The following is a 22,458-nucleotide window of genomic DNA, read 5'->3' on the forward strand; positions in this document are numbered from 1 at the left end:
ATATGTATATATATATATATATATATATATATATATATATATATATATATATATATATATATATATATGGGTCTACCTAACTTTGTTGAAATGGCTTATTATTGAATCTCACTTTGTCAGCACTCAAAATATTGAAATCCCATTTCGTCAAAGCAGGGGAACTACAAAGATCTTCCCAGGGTAAGTAACTTGTGCTAGACAGTGAACTTTGTCATTTTTCCAACTGTAGTGTGATCTTGCAGTTGGTATATTTAGTTAGGGTGTGTGTTGAGAGTGCAGCCCCCCACATTGGGGGATGTGGGGGGGCATAGCCCCCTACCTAGCTTGGTTAGGGATGGTCCAGTTTGGGTTTTGTTTATTTTTGGTAAGTTGTTACTTACCCTGGAAGATTCTACTAGTTCTGCTGTTTCGATGAAGAGGGAGTTCGTTATTTTAGTGTTGACAAAGTGAGATTTGATAATATGCAATTTCTATGAAGTGAGGTAAATCCATATAGATATACTATATGTTTTGCTATATATATTTTTAGGTGCACATGCCTGCATTTACCTACCTTACTTTTACATGCATACATATAAGGGCCGTGGTGGTGCAGTGGTTAGCGTTGTCGCCTCACAGCAAGAGGTTCTTCCGTTTGATTTTCAGCTGGAGCGCCTTCTGTTTGGAGTCTGCATGTCCTCCCCATGGTCAAGTGACGTAAAAAGACATGCAGGTAGGTGCGTGATTGAATGGGTATGCTTTCTTTGAAGGTTGGGCATCGGGCTGGCAACTCAGCACAGTAAAAATCCACCGCCAATCATAAGCGGACCGGAGTTCTGCTGTGGCAACCCCTAACCGGGAAAAGCCGAAAGACGTTACTTTTACTTTTACATGCATACATATTCCTTACATATTTAGTACCCTATGAAAATGAAGAGGAAAAAAAAGAGAAAAGGGAAATATGATGGAAAGCCTGCCTTCTCTCCTGAACTTGCAATACCCATTAGCCCAGCTGGTATTCCTCTGCCTCTGCAGGTTGTTATACCTGTGCTGATGCTGTTTTGAGCTGGGGATACATGTCAGATATAACAAATGGTCCCACAACTCCTGCCAGATGTTTTTTAATATTGTGTGCCAGTGAGTGCCTATTCCAGCTTTTGCTGATATGACTCCTGCATTAGGTAGAGAAGGATCTTTTTCTCTGTCTTCGAACAGCTCAGAGCAAATCCCTGAGCCTTTGCCAATGCTGACATTCTGAAATGTGTCAGTACAAAGGTACTATATGTAAGGTCAGGGCAGAGGATAAAAGGGTGTAAATAATATACTCTGAAGTGAGACATCAGCATGCCTAACCCAATCAACTATATTGCGATATTACCTATGGAAGTGACAGCAGTGTTAATGGAGTTTTTCTAACTATACTAAAGCAGTCAAATAAACTTCCAAGTTTGTTTTTTATACCTTTACCTTATTTTGTGGAGGCGAAGGCCATGAGCTGTCCATCAAGTGGATATGTCTTACACTGACTTATAGCTGATGCTTTGCAGCTTTTTTTCAATTTTTTATTATGACTGAGTGTTGTAAAAAAAGGTATACACTGCAGTTAACTGAAATAGGTGTGAAAGTCTGCTTTACTTTAATAACTTATTGATGCTTTCTGCTGTTATAACATTATTACATTGCACAGAAATTACTGAAAGTATTGTTTTCATTCCTTATGTTAATGCCTGTATTCTTGTGCTCTGAACTTAGGTCTCATGAGTCTTTTACTAAGTTGCTTCCAGCATGGTTTGGCAAGGAATGTAGATGTAAGGCTTGCTAATATCAGAAGTGTACCTGGCTCAGCCATTGCCCTGTGCTGTTACCACAAACCAGCACCCAACCCCCTCAGCTCTTCAGGTGAGGAGAGGAAAAAAGCACTTTATTGTTTTATTGTATCTGTATTATTATTACAGATCCCACAACCATGCTGCCCACAATCTCTTCCATTGAAGTGCAAAAAAAAAAAAAAGGATGTTCCTTCTATTTCCAACAACAACCAGGTGGCCAGATGCACAGTATGCCCCCCCCTCCCTCATGCCCAAACATTCAGGTCCCATTTTTATGCCCTGCCCCTCCCCCTTTTATTAAAATAAATAAATAAATAATTCTTCTTATAAACTGTAGCAAACTGTTTGATAAAGATGTAGCAAACATTTGTTACAGTTTATACCCTGCCTGCAAGGAGTACCACGACAGTCATATTTTGCTTAAAAAATCTTGTTATAATTTGTAGAAAACTGCTTGCTGCAAATGTAGCCCTCAGTGCTACAGCACTTAGGTTTTAGTTTAAAAAAATATATATTTTTTTCTAACTTTTAAACTGTAGCAGTTGCCCATCTCACCCCACCCTAGCTATGCTACTGGCCAATATTTACTAATACACTTAGCTTGGATGATGCTTTAACTGCTGTGTTGCAGGGTTGATGAGTAGGTTTCATGTATGCAAATCTCATTTCACTAGGGACATTCATATATGTTTTTTTTTTTTTACATGAATGCATGCTGCAGCAGCAGCAGGGATCCAAGCAGAGGAAAGGCAACTTCAGCCCTGAAAAGGACTGCATCTTCATGGAGGCTCTCAGGGCATATGGTAAAAGCCTTTTTGGCAAAGGGGGCCAATATAAGCTGAGAGAACTAAGGCGTGGAACCAAGTGGTTTTGGATAAAAATGCAGTTGGTGGAAGGAACTGCAGATCAATAGAGTGCAGAAAAAAGACCAACAAATTAGTAGAATATGCCAGAGCAAAGGCAATGTGCTATGCAATTGCACTCAGCAGTACTGGTGGGGGGCCTCCTACACTGATCTCCTTAACACCTGATAAGGAATACCTTCTCTACACATGAAGAGAAGAGTAAAACACCAGTGAGGATGCCTCAGGCATAATTAAAGGTTGTGTGGACCCTAGCAATTACCAACCTCAGCAGCAGCAGTAGCAACACTCATCCATTCAGGAAGGTTGGTGCAAACCCAATGCCAAAAATCACATACTGCAAATACTGCAGGGGATAGAGGGACACATATAACACATGGCATTTCTTAACAACAGGTGCATCCTCCATTTCTGTCCAGGAAAATGATTAGAGTTTGTATGGTAAGTATGCTACATACCTACTTATACAAAAATCATTACTGTGGTCTAAGGTCTCAGCAACTCCTTCACAGAGCAGTTCCAGAATAACAGCACAGGAGGCAGATGTTGATAGCAGAATGGCAGTTGATGATGATGTCATAGCTGTCATATTTATGATGCAGCCTGAGGACAACCTAATACAGGTACGGTATTCTGCAGACAGTGACACAGGCTCACGCATTCAAGCAGATGATGACATTGCATTGCAGGTGGTACAGGTAAGGACCCCATATAGCTCAACACCAGTGCTTGGTGAACCACAGCAATACCTTCAGGAAGATGATACAGTCTCACAGGTAGCAGTACTCACTGTAATGCTTGTGCAAATGGGGTGTTAGGTGAAGCACATGTCACAGCTAACTACAGATACTTGAAAAGCCTTTGCTGCCCAGCAATACATGTGCCAGGACATTTTTCAAGTGCAGTCCACTGCCACAGAGAGGCATCTAGAGATGGTTATAGTACTGCAGGATGCATATAAGGAATTCCACCAGTATGTTGAAACAGTAGAGAGCAGGGATAATGCCATGATTATACTCATGCACAGTATAGTGGCACACAGAGTGGCCATCTCCACCACCATGCACACAACAGTCAGGACCTACCAGACTCAAGTAGGAAACACTGGTGGACAGGTACGAGACAAGAGTACTGCCCTATATATATATAACAGCAGAGTCAGTCACATGCCACATAATTCTCAGGAAAGCACTGAAAAAAGTGGGAGGGGCATAACCCACAAAAAGGCATGGAGGCCTCATCAGCCTTCGGCTACTTGCAGCAGAATCTCTCAGTCGAGGTCGAGTTCAAGCAGCACTGTGAGATCGGTGTCTATAGGATCATCTGCATCTAGCCAGTCATGTCATTGAAGGAAGCCAGCATCAATCTCAAGTGCTGGCGCTTTATCATGATCGTGGACACTATCACCCACATTGTCCTTAGGGGACACTCTTTAGGACACATTTGCCATACTATAAGTCAGAGAGAACAATGCTACTACTAAAAACATCACAATGGACTGTTCAGCAGCATGTGTTTGATGTGAGTAATGTTACTGTTTAAAATAAAAGGAAAATAAAAAATGGTAAAAGGGGGAGGACATGCAAACTGCAATGTAGGAAAGTATTACGGGCCTACTAGGCAGGGAGGATGTATGATTACAGTAGCACAACAAATCTTGCCAGCGACATCATCACTGTTATCACTTCACCCACGGCACTGCACAAATGATGATTGCTACTACTGCTGATGACACAAGGACAGGTGTCTATGACATAATGAATTAATCTGATGTGCAGTACCTTACTGGAGGAAAATGTTTCTTGTTTGTCTGAGAGAAATGAGTACATATGATAATAAATGTAATGCAACTTTTCTTTCCGGTGGACAGGAGCACCTCCTGTAAACTACAAGATAGAATGCTGCACCAATACATGGTTAACTACACATGCCTTTCAGTTATTTCTGTCCTCCATGAGCAGTTCTCAGGTAATGAACATTTCAGCATGAAGAGTTGTAATGGAAACATATAACCCGAATACGTCACTGCATGCCTCTAAACTACCCACATACAGCAATACAGTAGAAAATGAAATATGTAACATTTTATATCCTGCTAATGTCATTTAATGTACAGATCTCAGTGAACAGTCAGGCATGACTCTGAATTTATGCTGCCACTAAAAAAAAACAAATATATAAACCAAATAATTGTATTTAAAAATAAAATTGTTAAAGATAAGAGGGACTGTCTAATGTACAGTGACTGTAGACCTTACACCACACAGCACAACACACATATAGCACTGCATGCATCAGTTATAATCTGTATGTTTTTATAATAAAGTTGACACTAAAATGAATATTCATAGGTTCATAGGTGTTTACTAGGCTAATGACCACAATGGCCTTTTTAAGCCTAGCCATGCATCCCAAATCTGTGACAAGTTCTGATACCCTTGGTAAGTGTAAGCATGGGCCTGGGAGATGAACCATTTACAGATTATCTGTTTGTATTAGAGACATAGTTGCCAAGCCAGGGATGAATTTCTGGTTTCCCATCCAAATGTCCAAGTTACACTTGAATTGGGTTAAGGAGGAACTCTGCTTCACATGGATGGGGAGCCTGTTCCATAGACGGGGTAGTCTCTGGGATACATACCTATCTCTCCAGCAGGTCCTATTTATATCACAGGCAAGGTTTAAGTCTTTAGAATGGGTAATTCTAGGTACTGTTTGTTTAGTGGATATGCAGGAGGTCCATCAAAGTGGGGTCTGACAATGCCTTGTATGCCAGGCATAGATCTCCCCTCAAAAGCCTGTAGAAGACAGAATACAGGGATAGGGCCTTTAGGCAGTCTGCATAGGACATATTACATATGCCCTGTATTCTTTTAGTGAGGAACCTCTGTTGACATTCCAGTTGTTGGATATGCCTGGTTAGGTGCATACCAAAGGGGGCACTGTACTCAATGACAGGTCTGATTAATGCCAACTACAGTGGAACAATGACTTCCTTGGACCTAGATGCCATGCCTTGTTTATAAGTTGCACAACATAGAATAATTTCCTCACCACTGTAGACACATGATGATCAAAGGCTAGATTACTATCTATATGTCTCCATAAGTCCCTGACTACTGGGTCAGCTATAAGGGGTGTGTTGTCAATATTATAGTTAACAGCAATGGATGACTTCCCAACGGATACTATTATGCATTTCTTGGCATTTTGTTTAAGTCCATAGCTCAGACACCAGTTGTTTGTCTGTGTCAGCCCTCATGGTGAACTGTGTCAGTGTGAGATTCAGTGACAGCTCCTAATTTGCAATCATCTGCAACTATAGTCAGCCAGAGACCACTGACATTGGCCTTGACTTCTGAAAAGTAAATGCCAAAAAGGAGCAATCCAAAGTCTGATCCCTGAGGGACTCCACTTGTGACTGGCCTCTTTGTAGAGGAGAACTCCCCAGTTCTAACTTCCTGGGTCCTGTCTGTGAGCCAGTTGGCTGTACACCAGGTGATGTACAGGTTTGTACCTAACCTCTTGAGTTTGTCAACAATGCCTAAGTGGGGTATTGTGTCAAATGCCTTGGCCAGTTTAAGGTAGGCAGTGTGAAGGATTTTGCCCTCATCCATTCTTTTGTGACCTTCTCAAAGAAGTCCACCAGGTTGAGTAGGCATGATCCGCCCTTGACAAAACCAAACTGGGTTGGGTCCAGTGTCTGGAGGTTTACTATATCTCTATTGATCATCTCCATGATAATTCTTTCCATGGCTTTATATATAAGACTAGTAAGACTTATGGGCCTGTAGTTTCCAGGGTCTGTAGAATCCCCACCTTTGTGCAGAGGGATGAATGTTGCCTTTCTCCATTCACGAGGCACAAAGCCTGTTTGGAGGCTACAGTTAAATATTAATTCCAGAGGCCCTGATAGGTCATGCTTCATGCTATTTAGAAGGCATCCTGGGATATTGTCTGGGCCTATTAATGCAGTGTTCTTGGCCTTAAAGAGAGCATTAAGGACCTGTTCCCTAATGATAGTAGGGCGATTTATATTTGATGATATTTCCTGAGGGAAGGTTGAGGGGGAGAGAGGAGTAAAGTTGGAGCTGAATTTATTAGCCAGGAGGTTTGCTATATCTTCTGGCTCAGTATAGGTGGCTCCATTTACAATGAGCTCTGCACACAATTGTGCATTGCCTTTGAGATTGCAGACATAGCTAAGGAATGCATTGTGGTTGTCCTTGGCCTGGGAATACCAAAATTTGGCTTTGGTAGATTTGATTTGTCCTTTGAGTTGTTTGTTTAGTTTGATGAGAGTGCTTTTATCCTGCTTGGTGATGTGCCTCCTAATTTTTGCCAAGATTTTCTTCCTCCTTTTATACATCTGATTGATTTTGTGATTCCACCAGGGTGGCTTGTTTTTTGAGTTAGTTCTGTACATCTTACCGGTGAACAGTTCTGCATAGGTAGAAGTGTTCTCAGAGTTTATAGGGGATTGAAATGTTGCCAGGTTCTTACTTAATAGCAGGAGGTTAGCCTTAGAAAAGTTCCTGAATATTCCCGGTTGAGCTGGGGGTCCAGGTTTTATTTTTAATTCAAAGGAGAACATTTTGTGGTCTGACCCTTACCAGGAAGGCATTACATTAGCAGGTGTGCAACACTCTCCCATATTAGTGAGGACCAGATCCAGTATGGTTGCACCCCTGGTTGGTGTATTGACTATCTGGTCCAGGGAGTTTGTGTTAACAAAATCCAGGAATCTCTGTGCATATATGTTTGATGTTGTATAGGATTCCCAGTTAATGGTAGAGTAATTAAAGTCACCCATGAATATGGTATTGGGTTGGATGGTTCATGTTTCTAATAAGTTTAAATACATGGTATTGGGTTTCCTGGGTCATAGAGGAGGACCTATAACTTGCAAGGAAGTGGTATTGGATTTACCTATGGTGATTGAACATGGAGCAGCTCAAGTGCATTGTCCTGTTTGACCAGCCTTGAAGTATATTTATTTTTGATGTAAATAGAGACACCTCCACCTTTAGTCCCTGCCTGTGAAGTAGCTGATCTAAATGTGTGGAAGGCATTACAACCTTGCACTGTTGGGGTGCTCTACGCGGCTTTGAACCAAGTCTCAGAGACCACACAGACATCAACATTCTCTAGAGTAAAGAGAGCTTCCAGGGAGTGGAGGTTTTGTTTAGGCTGCAAGCATTGAGCAGTAAAACCTTTAGATTTTCTTGGTTTTGATTTGCTATGTCAGACGTACTTTCAGTTTGGCATTCCCTAAAAAAGCCACTGTGGGGCAAGACAATGTTTTAGCTAATATTCAAAAGCCTAGTGGGGAGAGGTCCAGACCATCCTTGGCAAGCAGTGTGCTCTGCTGACCATCTCCTTTAATGCTAATAAATATTGCACCCCCTTAGAATGACACCAGAAACTAAGCCAATTATTAAAGTCAATCATCTTTTGTTCATATTGTAGCATCATACTTGGAGAAGGTAAAATGCTGCTCAATGCTAGGCTCAATGATGTCTCTCTTCATAGAGTCAAGGGAGGTACATCTTAGGTCATTTACTCCCACATGGACTATGACTGAGTCATATTGGTAAATGTGGTCCAATGACCTGAGTGCATGCATAATGTGTTGGATCCTCGCCCCTGATAAGCAACTGACCGTAACTTTCTCCTTATTCAGCCTGGTGAGAGGGACATCAGTTGGTCTCAGAATGGAGTCTCCAATGACTAGAATGTTGCATTGTGTGTTGACTTGCCTTATGGGCTTAGAAGTAGAAGCTACATGAGATGTAGCTCTAAGTGTTGATGTGGGTGGTGTTTTGAACGAGTGCGTTTGGGGATGCTGAGGGTATTTCTTATGTGTACTTTGTCTAGGAGGTCTTTGTGGTTTAGGAAGGTTACATGTAAGTGCCTCAGTATATGTGGGTCTATATGTCTGCTTTGAATTGTACATGATGGGTGCAGCATGTGTACTACTGACAACCTTATTGACATTAGGAGTACATTTATGTGAGAGCTTTGCCTCCAGTGATGTTGTGTAAATGCATCTCTCACATACCAATCAGTTTGACAATTAAATGGTTGTCAGTAAATATGAGGCAATTTCTACATTCCCTCAGGATGCCCATATCCACCAAGCCAGTAACAGAGACAGTAGGAAAGTTCATATCCATGGCAACAGACCCTTTTTATTGATTAGACTGTTGGAGTGAGAATATCAGTCACCATCAGGCGTATCTGGCTTGTAACTATGTGGACAGTGCTTGTCACTGCAAACTAGTTGTCCTGTGTGCAACTAGGTATTGGAGAAATTTCAATTGTGCTTTTACAGGAAAAATGTTACTCAAGGTGTCTGAGTCTCTACAGAGCACTGCCACACACTTGAGGGGCAACTAATATTTAGAAGCTGAAAATTTAAGGATGAAGTATTTAGTCAGATATTCTGAATGTAGAAACAAATCAAGCAGTACTTACTGAAAACAAAGAATTAGCTTGTCAAAAATGATGAAAAGAGGGGAGTCGCATGAATGGCTACTGCCTGGCTACTACTAATCCTGGTCACACCACAGCTTCACTCTGTTGGGATACAATACTCCTTTGCTTCTCACCAGAAGCAAAATGTTAGCACCAATCCCAAGAAGAGAAGCAGGCCACAGCCTGTTTGGTGATTCCAGATGATGCAAGGGTCTGTAGACTTGTAGCCTTTTTCTGTTAGATGCCTTGAATAGCAACTAGACCAATCAGGTACATTAAGCACAGACACTCACTTTCCAACCAGAAACAGTCAGGAATCAATGCATTCTGCGCCTACTCTCACCAGGATCAGAATATAAGCACAGATTCCAAGCTGTTACCTATAAAGCAGTTATTAGGCTTTCTGGTGATCAGCAGCCTCCAGGAAATAATGTTACTGTGCTCCTTCTCTCACCGGGAGAAAACAGAAGCACTAATCCCAAGATGACAACTGAGAGGCAGAATATGGGCTTGCCAATAACTGGTGGTCTTCCAATAGATACTTAAAGGTAAGATGAAAAAAAATGGTTTATCCTAAACACTGCAGTTTACACTAAGCAGTTAGATATGAAAGTGGGTAACTTAAGTTTTAGCTGTCTAAAACCTAAATTTTAGTGGAGGGCCACTATTTTTAAAAGAGCAAGGTAAATTGAAAGGGGGTGGGCACTTTAGTATTCCGGTACTATGGAATACAGTAGGATGGCCAATAAATTTAAATAGCTGAAGGGGAGTGATTTCCACAAAATGATAATTTTGTGCTTACTCACACCAGACAGTAAAAGCAGAGAGGAAACGAGATATATCCTCAAATTAGCATAAGGGGCTGGCAACTAGAAAAACAATGATGTTTAAGAACACAACAGTAACAGAGACAGAGCTGTGGTCTCTTTTCAAGTTTTAATATGCAGTTAAAAGCAGAATACAAGTAAAACAGTGTAAAGAAAACAAATCACAGTATACAAAATATTACAAGGCAATAATGTAATACAAAATACAAGAAATAAAAAGCAAACTAACCTTTCCTTTAAAGTAAGCTGTGGCAGAGTCTGGATGAGCCTTTCCAGTAGAATGGCGTGATCCATAGGGGTAGACTAGATGCCAGCTCTTTGTCTGCACAACCATGTACCATGCACAAGCTTGCTGCATGGGGACCCATACGTCTCCCACCAGCTGGCCACCAACACTATCATCACTGGTGGAAAGACTAAGAGAGGGAGCAGCAGTGACAGCAGGGGTCACTTTATCACCAGAGTGATGCATGATCATGTTGTGCAAAATGCAGCATGTAGTAAGCATCCTACATGCAGTAACCGGGTCATACTTGATTATCAAAGTTATAATTAGTTATTCTTTGTCAATATCTGCACCTTTTTGGCCAGTGTGTACTGCTGGGTGCCTGATGTTTTGACTCAGCCATGGTAAGCAGCTCACACTGAGAAATACCTAGGCTGGCAACAGAAGTAAGCATCTTCACAAACTGCAAAGTAAATATTAAGAGGCAGAACTTCGTCTTTTATAATTTCTCTGTCTACAATGGTGAAACACATCAAAAATTACTACAAATCTTAGGTGAGAAGAAGGCTCATTGGCAAACATTTCTAAAGCTTTTCTCATTTGCATCTCATTAGATCTTCATTTGAATATGTTCATTGAAAGCTGCCACACCTAAGCACATGCCTACTATGAATTGCAGTGAAGCTGCAATTAGCTGCGACCTGTGTTGAATCTGTAGATTTACTTTATGGTTAAGCTCAATGACTATGAATACCACCTGTAATCTCTAAAGCGTAATTACCATAGTAGTATAATGCATATGTAGTGAAGAATACAGAACTGCATTTTCCCAGCTGGACTTAAATATATTAACAATTGTAGAGGCCCTCATGGCTTCAACTGCACATTGTTAGAATACATAATTCATAAACATAAAATAATTGTGTTCCACTATCAAATATACCTTTCTATCATAGTAACACAAAAAAACAGGACCAATGAGTGTCTCTAGGTGCCAATAAACCAAAAAACTATAGAAATAAAATAAAAACACCAGATGTCATGGCTGAGAGATAAAAAAAACAACTTTAATACAAAGAAAGTAAGCGCTTTTGCGATATCTCAAATCGCTTCAGCAGACTGAATTAAATACTATCCCATCAATTTATAACAGCAAATAACCAATCAGCATATCGTGAACCATTTAAAGTGACCATATACAAAGCATAATAGAAAAATAAAAATTGTAGTATTCATAATAATATGTTATGATGTCTTTGTTTAAAATACATACAACGTATGAGCTACTAGTCAAATATAAAAAGTATATAAAATCATAAAAAATGACTCAATGCTTCAAAGGGCGTCTCTTAAGAAAAGGTTTAAGTGAAGTAGCTCCATTTAAACCTGGTGGTTTACCAGCATGGAAAAACAATATCCATTTTTGTTCTGCAGTCTCAGATTCCTAATATCACCTCTTCTAAAACCTATATTTATTTTCTCTAAAACCATAACTTTAAAATTGTGCACAGTGCCAAATCGGAGCACACGTTGCACCAATGTGTTTTTTTCCTTACAATTTCTTATATCCCTACAATGCTCTAATATTCTATCCTTGAGAGAACTATTTGTTTTACCAATATAAAACATGTTGCAAGTAATGCAAAAACAGAAAAACACTAAATTTGTAGTGTTGCAGTCAGTATAGAAACTTAGTTCTATTTTAACATTTACAGTCGGATGTCTATAGAAAGTCCCAGTATAAATATGTTTACATGCTGAGCAATTTCGACATGCATAGGTACCCAGTCTATTTAATGACAGTTGCTGTGAATTTATATGTGTATTATAGCACAAATGCCTTTTAGTGACTTATTATTCTTGATAGTAAAATGCGGAACTGTATCTATGATGCCTTTTAGTTCACCTATAGTGTTCAAGATATTCCAGTTCCTTCTAAGAATATCACAAAAGGGACCAATATTACTAGAAAATAATTTAGGAAACCTGGAGAAAGTTGTTCTTTGCAAGGGCTCTGGTCCATTTCCACCACCCTCTCACCAAAGAAAGGTTTACACTTATTCTGTCTCTCACCCCATGCTATCTCAATGCAGGAATTTATTTCAGACTCCATATCCCCTACTCAAGACCTCACAGCAAGAAGTTCTCCCGTTCGATTCTCGGTGTGGTTTGGGAGTGCCTTCTGTGTGGAGTCTGCATGTCCTCCCCACGGTTGGGTAACGTTTGAAAGACATGTGTACCTTTGTTGAAGGTTGGGCATTGAGCTGGCACCTCGGCGTTTCATAAAAATCTACTGCCAAACATTAGCGGACCGGAGTTCTGCTGTGGCGACCCCTTACCGGGATAAATCCGAAAGACAAACAAACAAACAAACATATCCCCTACTCAAGAAATCTACTTTCAGTTCATCTAAAGCTATTTGCAACTGATGGTCATCATTATGAAGCCGCATAATCCTATAAATCTGTCCTTTCATTACATTGCGTGGGATATGCCTGGGCTGCATACTTTCCTGATGCAGCAAGTTATTCTTGTGAACTGGTTTCCTATACAAGCTTGTCTTTACCTTATGACATCCAGCCTTACTCACAGTAACATCAAAGAAATCAATCTGATGTAACGAATATTTATACGTGAATCTTAAAAAAAAACAGTAGAATGCTCTAAGTATGTTTTAAAGCTTTGCAAACTATCTGTCGTGCCCCCCATAGAAGGAATAAATTGTACACAAATCGGACATACCATAGCACATGTTCTGAAAATTCATTAGTGGATAATATACTGCCTTTCTCCCATTTAGCAAGTGCTGGGTTAGCATAGCTATTGGCACATGGTGTGCCCATAGCCACGCCAACCTTTGGAACAAAAGATTCCTGTTCAAAAGCAAAAACATTATTTTCTAAAATTATTTCAAGTAGTGAACAGACAAGATTAACTTTCTCATTTGTAAAAGAAGGGTGTTCAGTAAAAAGCATCCTAATATTCTCAATGCCCCATTAATTGGCAATCACAGTAAACGAAGATTCAATATCCAGTGTCATCAACCAATAGTCATATTTCAAATCCTTAGTTATCATATACAATCTCTCCAAAAATGATATAGTGTCTCCAAGTATAGTGTCATGACTTCCTCACAACAGATGTAAATTTTTCTCCACAAAAACAGAGAGAGGTTCTGTCACCCATCCTCCACCCGACACAATTAGATGCATCGGTGGGCATTTTGAATTTTTGTGTATTTTAGGTAGGCCATATATCATTGGGATCACTGGATATTCTACTTCAAAGTATTTATAAAGGTTTTCAGATATCATGTTTGTCATAAGCATATCAAATACATAAAAATAAACCTTTTCTATAATAGCATTCACAGCAGTTATGGGCATATTTAAGTAAGTATTGCATCATCAATAAGTTTCTTTATTTGTACAACATTCAGATCTTTGTCAAGAATTACTATTCCCCCACCCTTGTCTGCCTGTTTAATAACAATAGAATGAATGTTCTTAAGTTCAGACAGTGCATTATATTCTTTGTTCATATTAAAAAAAGAGGCCTTAGCTCAATATTTGTATTCATGTCTAATTTGGTTTTCACAGATATCTATAAAAACATCCACCATAGAATTAGGTGGGGGTATATAGGCACTGGGTTTCTTAAAGGGTTGGATATTGTCATTGTGGCCTTTAAGCATAATCCCTAGTGTTAGTGTCCTGCCGTACAATTTAAAATCGTTCAAAATGTCAACTAAATCAGCTCATTGAGCTAGTATAAACGACAGGCCTTTATTCAGTAAGGATGTCTGTGCCTGTGTTAACTCGGTACTAGAAATGTTAAATATAAGGTTTTTATTACCATCAGTGTCTCTAACCACCTGTGTCGAGTCCTCATTTGACTGGTTTCTGTGGTGGGTAAGCGTTGTACTCTGCCCTTCCTCCCACAACTCCTGGATCTGGTCTTTATAGGTAGTGGCATTTACAGTGTAAATGGAGCCACAAAGTTGCTTTTCTTGCTGTGGTCTTGGTCCCCAACTATTAAAAAAGGAGTTGCTGATTCAGTGTGAATCTGGCCTAGAAGAATGCATACAGTCACATGTAGCAAAACAAACAACTTCACCCCTACTCTCCTTTGGCTCCGCAATCTAAGCGTTGTGAAACAGACCAAACTTCCTGGTTCAATGTAGACGATCTCTCCATTGCTTGGGACCCAGTCAGTCGCATTTGTGACTTCATCTGATTGGTAGATGTAACTTCAGGCTGCAGTAGTCTATCTGTAGTACTGGAGACTGTTTTATTCAGTTTTGGCCAGGAAAACACTGTCCCATGCTGAAAAGCAGCTAAATCTTGCTAAAGTTTTTTGTTTTCATTAATTGAAGTCTCTTTTCATAAGAAACAATGCTGTCATGTTATGAGTCAAACTTGTCCCCTATGACAGCATGTGGCAATAACTACGTCAACCTAGCACTTGCTAAATGGGAGAAAGACTATATATTATCCACTAACAAATTTTCAGAACATGTGCTATGGTATGTCCGATTTGTGGACGATTTATTCCTTCTATGGGGGGCACACTAGATAGTTTGCAAAGCTTTAAAACATACTTAGAGCATTCTACTGTTTTTTTAAGATTCACATATAAGTATTAGTTACATCAGATTGATTTCCTTGATATTACTGTGAGTAAGGCTAAATGTCATAAGGTAAAGACAAGCTTATATAGGAAACCAGTTCACAAGAATAACTTGCTGCATAAGTAAAGTATCCAGCCCAGGCATATCCCACGCAATGTAATGAAAGGACAGATTTATAGGATTATGCGGCTTCATAATGATGACCATCAGTTGCAAATAGATTTAGATGAACTAAAAGTAGATTTCTTGAGTAGGTGATATAAAGAGCCTGAAATAAATTCCTGCACTGAGATAGCATGGGTTGAGAGACAGAATAAGTGCAAACCTTTCTTTGGTGAGAGGGTGGTGGAAATGGACCAGAGCCCTTGCAAAGAACAACTTTCTCCAGGTCTCCTATATAATTTTCTAGTAATATTAGTCCTTTTTGTGGTATTATTAGAAGGAATTGGAATATCTTGAAAACTATAGATGAACTAAAAGGCATCATAGATACATGTCTGCATTTTACTTTCAAGAATTTTGTTTATGTCTTTCGGCTTTTCCGGTTAGGGGTCGCCACAGCGGAACTCAGGTCCGCTAATGATTGGTAGTTGATTTTTAAGTGCCGAGTTACCAGCTCTGATGCACAACCTTCAACGAAGGTATGTCCATTCACGCATGTCTCCACGCAGAAGATGCACTAGCTGAGAATCGAACCGGACAGCATCTTACTGTGAGGCGACAACGCTACTGCAGCACCACCAAGTCACTAAAAAGGCATTTGTGCTATAATACACATATAAATTCACAGCAACTGTCATTAAATAGACTGGATACCTATGCGTGTAGAAATTGTTCAGCATGTAAACATATTTATACTGGGGCTTTCTATAGACATCCGACTGTAAATGTTAAAATAGAACTAAGTTTCTATACTGACTGCAACACTACAAATTGAGTGTATTTCTGTTTTGCATTATTTGCAACATGGTTTATATTGGTAAAACAAATAGGTCTCTCAAGGATAGAATATTAGAGCATTGTAGGGATATAAGAAATTGTAAGGAAAACAAAGCATTGGTACAACATGTGCTCCGATTTGGCACTGTGCACAATTTAAAATTTATGGTTTTACAGAAAATAAATATAGATTTTAGAGGAGGTGATATTAGGAATCTAACTGAGACTGCAGAACAAAAATTGATATTGTTTTTCCATGCTGATAAACCACCAGGTTTAAATGGAGCTACTTCACTTAAACCTTTTCTTAAGAGGCGCCCTTTGAAGCATTGAGTCATTTTTTTATGATTTTATATACTTTTTATATTTAACTAGTGTCTCATACTTTGTATGTATGTTAAATAAAGACATTATAACATATTATTCTGTGTACTATTGTTTTTCTTTTTGTATTATGCTTTGTATCTGGTCACTTTAAATGGTTCACGATATGCTGATTGGTTATTTGCTATTATAAAGTGCTGGGATAATGTGATATTTAATTCAGTCTGATGAAGCAATTTGAGCTATTGCGAAAGCACTTACTTTCTTTGGATTAAAGTTGTTTTTTATCTCTCAGCCATGAAACTTGTGCCTTTATTTTATTTCTATATCTTTCTATCATAATTCATGTTTGTACTATCCAACATTTTGTTTTTTTGCAATAATATGCATAATTTGTTATATTCCTTCAACATAAGGTATCTCTATGTAATGAATTAACATCATATGTAACCAATGCATATTCTTCCATGAAGAGCAGCAGCTTTTACTTAGAAATAAAAATCAAACAAATATTAAACTCATTAAAGGATTCTCAAATATTTTAGGAAAGGCAAGGTCAGATGTGCTACAAAAGGGAAAAAAGTCTTCTGAAATAATTCCATTCAATATCAAATTACTTAAGCCTTTGTGTATTAATTTATATGTGCTAATGGCTTGAACTTTGGTAACTTCCTCAAAACTACAATTATTATGTAACATATCTAACATACCATTGTTATATGTTGTTGTGTTGTTGAATCTATAACTCAGATAATACTACCATTATCAACTTTTATGTGGCACCTGGAGACATCATTAATTTACTCAAAGTTCTCTGCTGATGAATAGATGTATACCTGCATGTGCGCGCAGACACACACACACACACACACACACACACACACACACACACACACACACACACACATTAATTGTGGATTGCTATATTGTGGAATCACACAGTTAATACTAAAGAAGATTAAGGCTATAAGCTACTAATGAGCTGCTTCTTCTGGTGCAGGGTTCGACTCCCTCAACCACCATTTGCTCACTGAGCAAGTCATTTAGCCAGCCACTGTTCTCAGGCTGAGCCTGAAAAAGATTTACATACCTCAATTATCTAATCTGGTTAGCAAATACAAATACATAAAATAAATAAAATATTTTATTATGTTAATGAGCTGATCTCTGTAACCAGAGAACAGGGGTTGACTTCCCATCTCATTTATCTGCATACCTCTCAACCTCTTAGAGCAAGAAATCTGGACAAAGCCATAAATAAAACGGGGACAAAGGCCCAAAAATAGGGACAATTTCTAAATGTTGCTCTTACAAGCTTAGAAAGTTGATAGAATAATAGGTTTTGCATTAGCATGAACTTTCTGAAGGGTATGAAATCAGAAACTCAAATGTTTGCCATTATTTTCTCATTTCATTCTTTAATGATTTGCCACTAATTTTCCAGAAAAATGTGATTTTATGAAAAATGGACCAAAAATATGAGGCAAAAATCTGGACATTCTGCAAAACTCTGTACAGTTGAAAGGTATGTTTTATCTGTTGTGTTTATCTAAGCAAGTCATTTAACCAAATAGTGCTCCCAGAACACCAGTTAAAAGAGACATTTGTGTCCAGTTAATTAACAAATGTGAAAAATAAAATAAAAAATAAATAAAATGCAATAGCTAAATACATGAAAAACAGATCATAGGTTGAAACATATTTTCCCAGTAAGGAAATAACAGCGTTATATGCAAATAAAGTATCCTTTATATTGCAGCAGTCATAGTAAAAGCCGCGGTGGTGCAGCGGTATCGTTGTTGCCTCACAGCAAGAGGTTCTCCTGTTCATTTCTTGGCTGGAGTGCGGCGAGTGCCTTCTGTGTGGAGTCTGCATGTCCTCCCCATGGTCGGGTGGCATTCAAAAGACATGAGTGAATGGGCATGTCTTTGTTGAAGGTTGGACGTCGAGCTGGCACCTCGGCACTTATGAAAATCTACTGCCAATCATTAGCGGACCGGAGTTCCACTGTGGCGACCACTAACTGGGAAAAGCCGAAAGACAAACAACAACTGCAGCAGTCATAGTGCAATGCATTTGAAAGTAGGAAGTCTAAACTATTCTAGAAACTGCAAGTCAGCTTTTCTTGTTATATATTACACTAGTAAATTAGGCTTGTCTTTCATAAAATGACAAAGCTAAAAAAAAAAAACATAAAGAAAGTTAGGGTAAATAAAATTTATATCCCTCTTTTTTATCAAACTGCAACACAAATGCTTGCTACCCAGTGAAAGAGAAACACACTACAAGGGTGAATACTGTTCCTTCATGAACTGCTATTTTGCAGTCAAATTAAGAACATACAAAGCATAGCCAACGAAAGGTAAAATTTGGAAAATGGGACTGGAGATAAAATGGTGACAAGTTAGACTTTGGTCATTTGCAAAGAAACCATTTAAAAGAGCTTTTCACAGACTTAGTAATGCTTTGCATTATAGTATTTGCTTTGTGAATATGCTGACTCATTATATTCTCAGCCTCAGAACCAAATGTACTTTACATTATGAAGAAATGTTATCGCAAAGATGGGCACTAATATTCAGTGTCACTAATTATATGCATCTTTAAATTTTTTTTCACACTTGTTACTCACTGTAGCTACCAAAGCAAAATAGCTGTGAAAAAAATGCAAGTGACAGTATTTCCTGTTTTACCAGAAGAATGCTTGACAAAACAGAAAAGGATGCATCCTTTTTTGAGTAAATTAATAAAAAACATTCCTGTCTCTGAGGAAACAACTGCTGCATTACGTGTCATCACCGAGTGTTTCTTCCTTATATATTACAAGATTAAGGTAATATAAGGGTGACAGGAGTTAACCACATACATTATACTTAAAGGACACTATGGGGAAAAAAGTTAAAAAAACACCAGTTTCTTTTTTTTTTAATTTCTATACATTGCTAACCTGTGCGGTGGTGGTGCTGCGGTAGCGTTGTTGCCTCACAGTAAGACGTTGCCCCGTTCGATTCTCAGTTAGAGCATCTTCTGTGGCGACATGCGTGAAGAGGCGTTCCTTCGTTGAAGGTTGTGTGTCAGGCCCGGCAAGTCAGCACGTAAAAATCTACTGCCAATCATTAGCGGACCGGAGTTCCGCTGTGGCGACCCCTAACCGGGAAAAGCTGAAAGACACAACATTTGTAACCTGTATTCACAGTGTCCTTCTGGGGGCAGACATCCTAATCAGAGCTTGATTTCTTCTGAAGCTAAATCTTTCCATAGTGCTCTGTGATGTCACGGTTGTTGAGATTATAATGCCCGTGGATGGACTGGCACATCTCAGTTCCATTCACCTAGAATGGAAGAAAATTTGAGAGGCCTCAGTACTAATATCACTTACTGTTCTGCAGTGCCTCTTACAAATGTTTTCCTACTGATGACAGTGCTACACATTCTATGAAAAAAGGGTCCAGAAATAAGAGCTTTTGCTTGCAGATGAATTAACAGTTATGAGTAGCCAATATGAATTCTAATAAAGAGAGCAGAGTACAGTTTCTGGAATACTTAGACTCCTGTGTGTTAAGGATTGATACAAGCATTTTGTAAAATTATTTACTGTGAACGTGCCAGACTTCTGACGTGAATAAGAAGAGAGATGATGGAACATTTTTACTGACATGCCACACAGACAGTGCTGTCTGATGTCTATTTAAAAATGCATAGGTGAGTAATTACCTTAACCCTGCAGGGCAGGAAATGCGATACTGTGGCTTACTGAGGGAAGAAAAATGGGGGGAGTAACTTGAGAAGGAACTGAAGCACACAAAAGCCGTATCTCTCAAAAAAGCCTCATCACAGCAATGAGTTGATGTTTCTGGCTGTTTTTCTTTTTTCACAGAATGTGTAACATATCAGTAGGAAAAACATTTGTAAGAAACACCGATGAACAGTAAGTGATACTAGTGCCAAGGTCTCTCAAAATAGCACTGCTTCTCTGCTCTTCCATTCTAAGTTAGTGGAACTGAGGTGTGTCCAGCCATGGGCATTATAATCTCAACAACTGTTGCACTATGGGGAAGATTTAGCTTTAGAACAAATCAAGCTCTGATCAGGATGTCTGCCCCCAGAAGGACACTGAGGGCTGCAAACACAAGAAAATTAGTACTGGCTGCTACTTTCTACTGAGTACAGGTTAACAATGCATAGAAAATTGCAAGAAAAGATAAAAAAAAAAACATTTTTTTTTTATTTTTTCCCATAGTGGCCCTTTAACTCACTGAAGTGTTTCCAGCTATTGTGACAATACACAAAAAGATAAACGCATATGGATTATCCTTGCCACTGATATGGGAGTTATTTTTTCTTGTGAAACTCATAGGTAAAGGCAAATTTGAGCACCGTGTTTCAAAAATTGAACATTCTCTAAAATCATCAAAATAGTAGAAGCACAAAAATAAATACCTTATTTTAAGCAAAATAGACTATTTGCCTTTTTTTAGGTAATGGTGACATCAGAAGTGATTAGCAGAAATTGAACAGAGCGCTGCCTCCCATCTGGGGGGAGGGGTGCAGAAGGCTTCCCCATACAAAAACACATAAATCGCTAATTTTGGACAAAGGTGCCATTTGTGATCTTCTGAGCTCAGTTTACTATGTCTTAAACAGCATATTTACTGTTTTTGTGATTCTAGCAATGCAATGCATATATGGGGCTACATCAAGAAACACTTCAAAACATAACTATAGCTCTTCTTTTTGGACTGCTGAAACATTTCATCATAAGCAGTCCTCCAGTTGTCACAGGTGTCTTTTAAATTGTGTACATATGTAATACCAGCATCAGTGTTTTTAATATCTTTTGTGATGTACAAACTGTCCAATGTGATTTTTTTAGCTGAGTACTGTACCAGTATTACTTTACAAACTAAATTTTCATAACTCCTTTTAAAATTCTTATAAATATAACTTTTAATTGTTCACTTTTAATTCTTTTTTAAAAATTTATAAAAGGATAATTTATAACAGAGCATGAATTATGGAGGGATTTGCTAATTTTTAAATTATTTTGGCTTCACATTATGGTAAATCATATTAAAAGTGAACAAGTCCTACTAAAACCTACTCCCTGCTATGGATAACTGTTATAATAAGGGAACAGTCTTGGTAAAATTCCTGCATAAATGCATTTTGCTTTGCATGTAAACTGTCATGCATCATTGAAGCTCTCTTTGCACATTAGAAATCTGATGTTAAGGAATGGGGTCCTAGTAAGTTACTTCATGTCACAAGGGGGGTGGCTATGAAATCATACCTTCATCAGAAGGGGAGTTCAGTGAATAAATAACTCATGAATCACAGATGACTGAAATGGATAGGTCCTAACATTAGCAATATGTGCTTGTGTAACTGTCTGTAATTTGCTTAGCTTTCCTCAACATAAACTTTTTATATTTTTCTTTTCTGAAAATGTGTTTAGCTGTTATTTATATTGCAGCATGTCACTCTAGCCTGGCCTAAAGTTCGGCCATTGGTTAAAGGTGTCTTTGCCCCAGCATCCCAGCTGAACAACAAATGTAAAATAAGGTCTGTATATAGGTTCATAGGTTCATAGGTTCATACTAGGCTATCTGCCCTAGGGCATTTATAAGCCTAGCCAGAGTGTGTATGGCTTTCGCCACCCATTTTAAATTAATTTTGCTATGCCCTTTTTCGAGGTTAGTATACTGTGCCTCTGTCTAACAGTGACACAGAAGTGATACCCGGGGTAAACCTACAATCTCCCATCCACTCATCAAGATTCCTCTTGAAGAGAGTCAGTGAGGGACTCTGCCTAACCTGGACTGGGATTTTATTCCAGAGTGAAGGGAGCCTCTGGGTTATGAATCTGTCCCTCCAGCATGTCCTATTTATTTCAGTGCTGAGGTTTATGTCCCTCGAGCGCGTAGCTCGATGGGATTTGGATTTTCTGAGGTGCAGCATGTCCATTAATTCTGGGTTGGACATGGGTTTATACATCAGGCACAGATCGCCTCTGAGCAGGCGGTATGCCACTGAGTAGAGCTGGAGTTTCTTTAACTGTGCAGCATACGGCATCTGTTTGAGCCCCTTGATCCTCTTGGTGAGGTACTTTTAGGGTCTTTCCAGTTCCTGCAGGTGTCTGGTAAGGTACATCCCAAAAGGGGCATTGTACTCAATTATGGGCCTGATGAGGGATGAGTAAAGAGGCACGATGACCTCCCCTGATCTAGATGTGAATCCCTTCATGACTAGGTGGGCTATATAAAATGTTTTTCTAACCACTTTGGCCACGTGGTTGTCAAATGAGAGATTGCTATCAACTTGGGTCCCCAGGTCCCTAATTACTTCTTCTGTACTTAATGGATTA

The 22,458-nt window shown here is 39.0% G+C and overlaps 1 protein-coding gene across 2 annotated transcripts in view; it reads left to right on the forward strand.

The window, feature by feature from the left end:
- Positions 1 to 22,458, forward strand: part of LDHB (lactate dehydrogenase B) — a 232,045-nt gene that overhangs the window by 9,464 nt on the left and 200,123 nt on the right. Inside the window, exon 1 of one of the 2 annotated variants that reach the window (XM_044087803.1) lies at positions 4,570 to 4,639. The exons of the other annotated variant lie outside the window; for it this stretch is intronic. Coding sequence (XP_043943738.1) covers positions 4,570 to 4,639 — 70 coding nt within the window. Of the gene's footprint in view, positions 1 to 4,569; positions 4,640 to 22,458 lie in introns of those variants that run through there. 2 annotated transcript variants of the gene reach the window in all.

The sequence above is a fragment of the Protopterus annectens genome, chromosome 11.part0, assembly GCF_019279795.1.
Source record: "Protopterus annectens isolate FY-2018-M chromosome 11.part0, PAN1.0, whole genome shotgun sequence".
NCBI lineage: Eukaryota > Metazoa > Chordata > Ceratodontiformes > Protopteridae > Protopterus > Protopterus annectens.